The sequence below is a fragment of the Xenopus laevis genome, chromosome 7S (genome assembly GCF_017654675.1).
Source record: "Xenopus laevis strain J_2021 chromosome 7S, Xenopus_laevis_v10.1, whole genome shotgun sequence".
NCBI lineage: Eukaryota > Metazoa > Chordata > Amphibia > Anura > Pipidae > Xenopus > Xenopus laevis.
In genome coordinates this window covers 48145856-48155855 of record NC_054384.1, presented here as the reverse complement: position 1 = coordinate 48155855, position 10000 = coordinate 48145856, and the positions used below count along the sequence as shown (strand labels likewise).

The 10000-nt window shown below is 36.1% G+C and overlaps 1 protein-coding gene across 1 annotated transcript in view; it reads left to right on the top strand.

Moving 5' to 3' along the window:
- Nucleotides 1–10000, top strand: part of tmx2.S (thioredoxin related transmembrane protein 2 S homeolog) — a 43809-nt gene that overhangs the window by 20928 nt on the left and 12881 nt on the right. The window contains 5 exon segments of the mRNA NM_001095862.1: nucleotides 5736–5849; nucleotides 6626–6702; nucleotides 7130–7236; nucleotides 7592–7657; nucleotides 9880–10000. The exon segment at nucleotides 9880–10000 is cut by the window's right edge and continues 9 nt beyond it. Of these exon segments, the coding sequence (NP_001089331.1) occupies nucleotides 5736–5849; nucleotides 6626–6702; nucleotides 7130–7236; nucleotides 7592–7657; nucleotides 9880–10000 (485 nt within the window).

Sequence of the window (10000 nt, the reverse complement as noted above, 5' to 3'; positions counted from 1 at the left end):
GTTTGTCCATATATTGCAATATATTTAAGCTGGCCATCTACGTCAAAGTCATCCCATATCTGGCCAGTCCTACCCTTAATTTTCATCTGATTCATTAAGAATTCAATTGCTTAATTATACATTTTACAAAGGGACTAAGTTTTACCTGAAACTTACTAGCTGCTTTCAAAGTAAAACTCCCAAACTTGGCTGCCCTTTTATTAGACACCAGTGGGATCACCTGACTATAGCTGGGAGGGGTGGGAGCTACAACATGGAGCTGGTCACTGCTCCTGTATAACTATAACAAACAAGGGAAAGTTGTGCTCACCACTTTTTTTTTAAAACCATTAGGCGGGGGTGCAATGAGGGTGTGACCACAAAATACATAGTCAACTACAAGAGGTCCTCTGCACTCAACCCATTATCAATATATTTAAGACAGAGACATTTTGTGCATACTGCTACTAAAAAATGCCTTACCCTTTAAACAACACAGGGATTGTTTGTCCATATATTGCAATATATTTAAGCTGGCCAACTACGTCAAAGTCATCCCATATCTGGCCAGTCCTATACAGGAGCAGTGACCAGCTCCATGTTGTAGCTCCCACCCCTCCCAGCTATAGTCAGGTGATCCCACTGGTGTCTAATAAAAGGGCAGCCAAGTTTGGGAGTTTTACTTTGAAAGCAGCTAGTAAGTTGCAGGTAAAACTTAGTCCCTTTGTAAAATGTATAATTAAGCAATTGAAGTCTTATATATATATATATATATATATATATATATATATATATTATATATATATATATATATATATATATATATATATATATATATATATATATATATATATATATATATATATATATATATATATATATATATATATATATATATATATATATTATATATATAGCACTCACCATTCATCTGGTCAATTGCCTGGGTGCTAACCAATGAATAATTATTACAGTCCACGAAAGCAGACGGCATCCAGCGTGAATCAAAAGGTTATTTATTGGTGCATAGTGTATCAACGCATGGTGACGACGGCTCCAGGTGAGCCAAAACACGGTGATACACCAATACAAGAGTCCTCTGCACTCATTTACAAGTCAATGGCAGTGGTCCGTTGAGCCATTTGGAGATGTAATAGCCATTCGGGGTTTTTTTGATTGAATATAAGGCATTCACATTTTTCTTAAATAACCTCCCAGTCGAATTTTGACTATATTCCAATTAAAATTTTCTTATGAATTTGAAATTCAAACTTTGTTAAATGAGCCTTTGTGTGTGTGAGTGCGTGCACACATATTTTATGTATATATGGTATATAGAAATCAGAGTGATAGTTTAACTACTAGTATGTTATAGAATTCCATGATAGGTCTTAATTTTTTCCTTATTATATTTTGAACTATTTGCCTCCTTCTACTAACCTTTTCTAGCTTTCAAATGGGGTGTCACTGACCCTGGCAGAGCCATTGCTCTGAGTCTACAATTTTACTGTTAGTTTTTACTTTCTATTACTTACTATTTCTATGCAGGTTTCCTATTAATATTCACTCTTTCACTCACACAGTTGCTAGGGTAGTTTGGATCCTAGAAACCAGCTGCTGAAATTCCAACTGGAGTCCTGCTGAACAAACATCTTCACATTTAAAAACAACAAATAAAAGAAAATGAACACCAGTTTCAAATTGTCTTAGCATTAAGGTGAACAATCCTGCAAAGGAATGCATTTATTCATCAGGCTGCATTTTTCCACTGCAGCCATGCGCCCCCCCATAAAAATTGCTTTCAGGCTACCACCCCCAGCAGCATTTTAGGTGACCTGTGCACTTTCAAAATTGCATTACATCTGCTATTCAGAGCACATCGCAGGTCACCTGCCACCTTCCCTCATCCTCTCCTACAAGCCCTCCACACCCATACCTCCCAACTGTCCCGTTTTCAGAAGGACAGTCCTTTTGACAGCTCAACCTGCAGACCCGCGTTTGTACTGGAAAGTCCCGATTTTCTCTGCACTGAACAGCTAAAAAAAAAGAAACAATGTTTCTAGCTTAATTGGCTTTTGGCAGAGAGCCCAGAACAGCCACAAGGTTCAGATAAGATACTTTTGTAACAATTTTGAGATAAGGAAATAAGTAATTGTAACAATTTAGATAACCGGTCCCTTGGGAGAAGTTAGACTCACAGCTTAAACTGCAATTCACCTTCATTAGCAAAACTGTAATAACTGAAACTGGTTGAGTTTATTGGAATTTACTCATCACATATGGTTAACTCAGATTTAGAACCTGGGGGAATATGCTTCTGTACATATGCAAGCAGGGATCACTTCCTATGTTAAAAGACAGGTCATCTGTGTTTAATGCATTGGTTAATATGGTTAAAATATCTCTTTGAGGTCTAGCTGGTAAGCGAGGGAACAAATGTAGTAAGGTCCACCAAAACGCAAAAATGAAAAACAATCCAGGGGGATAGGGCAGACCGCAAATTAAAAAAAAAAAAAACGTACACAGAAAAGTGTTAAAAAGGAAGGCCCTGGCAAGAAGACTAAATTGGCTTAGGTCAAACATCTATAACAACTTTGTTGTCTCCGGAAGGAGATGGCAAATAGGCAACCATAATACCCCCACAGAAGTGTGCTTAGTTAGGCACACCTGGCTGCCCCTGGGGAACAGCCAGAGGAACTATCTATAAGTCTGTGGTGGCAAATTAATTCTCACCATGATGGTGAGATTTTTTGCTACACTTTATTTTCTAGCCTGTTTATCTTTTTCATTTTAATTTTATTTTTTTTTTATTTTTTTTTTCTTCGGCCTTTGGCTGCAGACAAAGGAAATCATGTTCCATGCTATAAAAAGTTACTTTTAACTAAATTTGTGTAGTATTAAGTTATAATGTAAATGGGCTAAATTTACCTGTTAAAAGAAGTCAGATCTTAAACTCGTGTAAAAAGCTTCAGGCGCATATAATACTGCTGCAAGAAACCCATTTTAAAGAAGGCCACAGCCCAATAAGGGATAAGCATTATACACAGATATATTATAGTAACAACCCACAGAAAAAAAGCAACAGGCGTGCTAATAATGATCCACAAAGACTTACCTTTTGTGTTACAAGATAGTAAAATAGATAAAGAAGGCAGATATGTCATAATAAAGGGAAAAATAGGGTTCAGTGCTATATATTATAAAACATACAAGAAAGATTTAATTCCCTTGTTAAGTTCATATTTTAATACTATAGTTCAAATACATGGATTCCATAAACAGGCGAAAGAAGCACATATAATTATCATACTGAAAGAAGGAAAAAAGGAAAAGTTATGTGCAAGCTACAGGCCAATATCCCTAATAAATATTGACTTAAAAATCTACGCAAAAATAGCAAATAGATTAAAAAAATACTTACTGGACTTAATTCACGAAGACCAGGCAGGGTTTGTAACTAAAAGAGAAGGAAAAGACAATATTTATAAATTATAATAAATTATATCATTAATGCACTTGGGGCAAATGGGGGGGGGAAGAAAACAACCATCATCAATATTAATTACAACCGATGCTGAAAAAGCATTTGATAGGGTCACTTGGCCTTTCTTGGAAAAAGTAATGAGAGGTTTTGGTATAGGGGAAGTTATCATAAATCGCATTTTAGCTTTATACAATGATCCATATGCGTGGGTTAAAGTGAATGGCACACTATCAGCACCTGTGAACATCTGTAACGGAACAAGACAGGGGTGCCCTTTATCGCAGTTGCCTTTTGTGTTGGTAATAGAGACTTTACTTTCCCATATGACTTGAAGCTAAAATTAAGGGGATAAAGATTAGAGATAAAGAATACAAGGCAGTCGCCTTCGCAGACGATATGTTATTATTTATCTCCAGTCCAATGTCTTCCTTACCTTGTCTATTAACACTTATAAATTATTTTGGATTTTTATCTAATTTCAAGGTTAATTTAACAAAATCCCAGATTTTAAATATTAATACCCCAAGTAATATAATGGTAAAATGAGAACAAAGCTTTCCCTTTAAATTGGCTAACCAAATTATCAGATATTTGGGAGTTAATATCACTCTCAATATGTCTGATCTCTATAATATTAATTTTGTATCTTTACTGGCATCCACTCAAGAAAAGGAACAAACTAAATCTGTCATGGCTTGGTAGAATACATGCCGTGACAATGATTTTGATGCCCAATTTGATATACTATCTACAAGCATTAAAGAATCGATTGTTTAAAACACACAATCAATAAAAAATGTTAGTCTCTTAAGTTATTTCTTGCCGATCACCTCACAGTCTCTCCGCTGTAGATAAAAAAATCCAACCAAATGTGTATACTTCCAGAAAAAATATGCCACAAGGGATCAGCGCCTGTGGCAAACAGAAATAAGGAACTCGCATAGCGTAATAACGTTCGATGTAGATGGTATATATCACCGTGTGCTTTTAATTAGCTTACTTTATGTGTGTTCCCCCTTTTTTTTGGGTTAGGTTATTCTATAAGTGCTCCCATTTCCCTTATACACAGCTGGTTAAAGGGAACAGGTGCGGGGGGGGTGCAGATTAGAAACAACTATAAAAGCCAATTTAAAAGCAGATTTAAAAAGCAGAGTTCTTCGGTGCAGCGATGGGTGAATACAGTTTTCAACACAACACCTCCACCGTTTGGTAAAATTGCCTACTTACAAACCACTCTCGTGGTCAAGCGTATTCATTGACTCCTCCCGAGTGATCTTAGCTTGACTTTGTATCCTCCATAGACTCCAGGGGAAGGATAGAAAAACCGGAAATAGTGTAATAACGTTTTATTTAAAAAATCTTAAAAACAGTAAATGCACTCACATTTTGTTCTCAATAAAATCGCATTCAGTCCAGTTTGTTGTAGTTTTTCGAAATCACCAGGGATGGTCCTTGCCAGCCAGACCCTTGTGCATATTTTTTCTGGAAGTATACACATTTGGTTGGATTTTTTTATCTACAAGCATTGGCAATAATGATACCAGAAGTTTTCTTTATAAAAATCAAAACATTGATTATAAAATTTGTTTGGAAAGGTAAACCGTCTAGGATCCAATATAGACAATTAATACTACAAAAAGAAAGGGGAGGGTTAGCTGTACCAGATGCACATCTATATTATACGTCAATTCATCTAACAAGTATAAAACTATGGTCCCAAGAGGGCAGGAAGAAGGCGTGGGTAGTCTTGGAACAACAGTGTGTTGAGAAACCATTGTTAAATTATCTTTGGAATGATCCTAATAGTCTACCCAGAACAGCTAGTGACACCCACTAATCACTCCTACATATAAGTCATGGTATAGAAACAGAATAAAGATGAATTTGTCTAAAAAAAACCCCCTTATTTTACAACCATTGGTGAACAATATCTCGTTTTATCCCAGCCTAGAGTAAGGTGCTTTTAAAAAATGGCAAGTAATAGATGGTAGACCTACATTAGTAGAAATTCAAAAGAAATGGGGTAGTCATCCTAGAGATATATGGAACTATGGTCAATTACAACATTATATTTACAAAATTTAACGGTCAGGACACTAAAAATCAGTAAGAATTTCCTTACTGTTAGGCAATAAGCATGGCCTGGCACAGAAGGGGGTACATCCACTGATAGAATAACTTCTATTGTATTTTAGAGAAATGTGCACAAGTGAACAATGCTTTAATTCTCTTTATACGTTTCTTACAGAGGCTTTACTTGTTTTTATTGCAGTTACTGTTGAGCAGCACATTGGCAATATATTCATGTTCAGTAAAGTTGCCAATACGATCTTATTCTTCCGCTTGGACCTGCGTATGGGACTTTTGTATATCACACTCTGCATAGGTGAGAATGCTTTGTTTAAAATGATACTAACACCAAAAATAGTTATTTTCACAATATCAATCTACCATACATGAATTTACCTATAGTTTATGTTGATGATTTTTTACTGATAGTACTGCTTTTGTAAATAATTGTTACTTGACGTTCCTAAACCTGGCTGATTTGTCAACCTGACTGTCCCTTCTCAACTTGTCAGTTAGAGTTTCTAATGCTAGCAGACTACTGCTGCACACATATGGCAGCCCCCCTCAAAGGGAAAAAAGGGGGTAAGAAAGGTAATGTAAAAGCATCAGGCAGATACTTTTATGGCAAAATTATAAATAGCATTCAAAGACAATGTTATGATAGATATTTAAAAAGTTTATTTTCTGGTGTCTATCTCTTTAAGGTAAAAAAATACACAGAAATTAGAGAAACGAGAGGCGCTATTGTCAAAATTCTTATTTTAGCGATAGGGACTTGTGGAAAACAATTTAGGAATACTATAGTTTATCCTTTAAATATCAAACAATTTGCCTGTGGTGTTGTAATTAACCTTTCTTTTTTTTAATCGGAATCCCAAAAGGAAATTGCGCATATCTGAGTATTTTATATGCATTAATATAAATTAGAATTAAATTAATTAAAATAAGTATACATTTAAAATTGTACAACTTTTTTCTACCCAAGCATGTAGAAATGTTGCTATCCTGTTTAAAAATAAATTAATGAAGGCTGTGTCTTGTGCTTTTACCCTAACTCTGCATTTATCCTTACTCTTTTTGTTATCCTCCTAGTTTTCCTTATGACTTGTAAACCACCCCTTTACTTGGGTCCAGAACACATCAAGTATTTCAGTGACAAAACATTAGAGGTAAAGTTGTTTCGATGCTGTCAATTTCTGTTTGCATGGGAAAGTATGGGGAATTCCAGACACCTAGGGGCATATTTATCAAGGGTCGAATATTGAATTGAAAAAACTTCGAAATTCAAATTCAAAAAGTCCAACCGAAATTAAGTCAAAGGTTTTTTTTTTTTTTTGGTCGAATAGGTCCATTTTCGATCGAATAGGCTCTAGGAGGTCCCCCATAGGCTAAAACAGCAATTGGAATTTGGACTATTCCCTAGTCGAAGTACACAAAAAAAATATTTCAAAATTCTAATTTTTTTCATTCGAAAATTCACCTCGACCATTGATAAATCTGCCCCCTAGTGACAAATTCACATCTCAAGAGTAGGTGCCATTTTATATTTGTTTGTTTTGGAGTTGTGTGGACTTGTGTGGTTTCTCATACTTTCAGGAGGAGATGCAGTCTGATGGCCGAGTGTCATGGATTGTCGAATTCTTTGCAAATTGGTCATCAGAATGTCAGTCATTTGCACCAATATATGCTGAACTGTCTTTGAAGTAAGTATTTGCTTATTTCCTGTTCTGACCCCCATAGCTTTGATTATGTTTTTAAAGGCTATCTGTTATAGTAAAATGATTTTTCCCACCAGAGGTTTGGGCTACACCAGTTAAAAAACAACACTATTTAGGCCAGAAAGTGCTCCTATGAGCACTGTCGCATGCACCAGGAAGGAGCTCCTGGTGCAGACAACCAAGATGGGGCTACCAGTCAGTGTCCCAGCTCGTTTACCAAGCATACACCTGTGACTATTAGTCTGCACCTCCAGTAGGGGTAAACAATTCACTTTAACAGGTTTACTTTGCATTTTAATCACAAATGTTCAATTTGTGTAATAATTACTCTTTTTCACAGGTATAACTGTGCAGGGTTGAAATTTGGAAAAGTTGATATAGGGAGATATCCTGAAGTCAGCTGTAGGTGAGCACTAAAAATACCTAATCCTTTTAACTTTTTACCTGCATTTATGCAACATGCATTTTTTTAACCTACGTGTTGAAACTGAGAAAACTTTTCAAAAAAGTCGGGATGAGCATGTTTACACCATTTTTTTATTTTGCAATACACTATAACGAATCCAATATTAAAATAAAGAAATAAAACAATAATAAAAAAAAGTATTAAAGGTAATTAAATCAAAGTAGTGTTGACCTCAGCTTCTAGTAGGAAGAAGCTAAATTTAGATGCCAATCAAGGTAAATAGTATTGCAGGGGCATAAGGTAAGAGGAGTACGAAATGCTGCTACTACTAGTCCCTCTGTGGTTCACTGTTGTTCCTAAAAGTGTTCTAGGTATACCACACCTGAGTGTAGTTGTCCAATGTATTATCTAGCCAGGCTGTGATATAGTACATATTTTGAATATGGTTCAGCCTCTTATATAGTTATAATAAGGACAGTTTGGGAGCTAACCAGTGTAGAGTGCTTCAGCTAATATTTGGCCAGCCCTTAAAGCCATATTTGCATCAGGAGTTTAGCCACCTCCTCTTTACTTACATTAGGGGGTCTATAGCATATTCCTACAATTGATTTGCTGAACACTTAGCAATCTGTGAAGCACTCCACCCATAAAGCTTCTACCCCCTATACCCCCTATCTAGTATAGCCGCTGATATTAACTGCCCGGTCATTTGACTCATTCAGCCATGTTTTAGCCAGTCATGTCATATTTCACCTCCAATGCAAGCACCTTCTCCCCTAAAGCAGCTGCACCATCATCATTGAGGTGCAGCCCATCTGTGAGCCTGTAGCCAATTAAGAAATCAGCCCAGTTCTCCCAAAACCCTTCTCCCTACAACAATTTCTTAGCCATGCATCTTTAACACATATTGCATAGAACTGCTGCTCCAACACCACATGTATGTGACAAGACGCGCACTGAGTGATACCAGCAAACCCACTAGGCCTCAAAAAAGACTTTTAAGTTTTAAACACCTTCAGGTTTGTAACATCTGCTAAATACTTAATTCACATGCAACACTCCCTTTGCAGCTCCCACACTCACTAATTAGCAGGCAGAGGGAGAGAGATCAAAAATTCTGTTTACTACCCAGAGTAAAAAACAAACCCTTATTCACCTTAAAAATCTTTCTACCAGCTTACCCCACACACAGAGAAGAGTTAAAGCCTTTTGTCTCAAGTCAGAGAACACTAAGAACACACACAGCAGTTTATTTGCACTTACTCCTTCCATGCACCCAGCATGCACAGCAAACACCAATGCCTTTAGGTTTGTAACACCTGCTAAACAATTATTTCTCATGCAACAATTGCTTAGCAGCTCCCACACTCACTGTGCAGTTACTGACATATTGAGGTATCAGTTGTACTATTTGCAATAAAATGATAGGGTTTAAATGATTTGCAAATCATCACATTGTCTATTTTGCACAGTGTCCCAACTTTTTTGAAAACATGGTTGTATATGTTTTTTGAATCTATCTGTCTGTTTATCTGATGTATTTGGTGCCTCAATGGTTGAAGCAAATTCTGTAACATGCCCATTTCTGGTTATTTCTATTGGTACCGTTTTCACAACTGTGTTAATCGTAAACTGGTTTAGAATTCCTTAGCTGCAAACCTTTTATCCAGAAAGCTTTGAATTACAGGATGGCCATCTTCTATTGAGTCAGTTTTAAGAAAATATTTCTATTTTTTAATTATTTCCTTTTTCTCTGAATTAATAAAATAGTACCTTGTACTTGATCCTAACTAAGCTGTATTAATCTATATTGTTGGTGAATCTTATTGACAATCTTTTAGGCACAACAGACCAAGGTATGGTGATACAAATTACAGAAAGATCCCTTATCCAGCATGCTAGCTTTTAAAAAAATTATCCTACCTTGTTTAGAGCAGTCTTGTTTGTGCATTATTTAGAGTCCAATCCTGTCTAGAAAATCCTATTCTGTTAGGCTTTACAAGATTATTGAATTTTGTAAGGTGAAGGTATTTTCTGGTGTTTCTAAAGATATTTTGCGCAAAATGCCCAGAAAACACTGTATACTATGCCATTTGGGCTCAGCAAGAAAGTTTCCTTTGTGTTTCTTGGGTTTGCTTGTCTTTGTGTTTTTTGGGTTTTTTTTATAAATGTTTTAAAAAGTATGAAGGTATTTTAAAATAAATTGTACTACTATTTTCCAGGTACAGCATTAGTCCATCTCCTCTGTCCAAGCAGCTCCCCACCCTTATTTTGTTTCAAGGGGGAAGAGAAGTTTTTAGGAGACCTCAAGTGGATAAGAAAGGGCGGGCTGTGTCTTGGAGC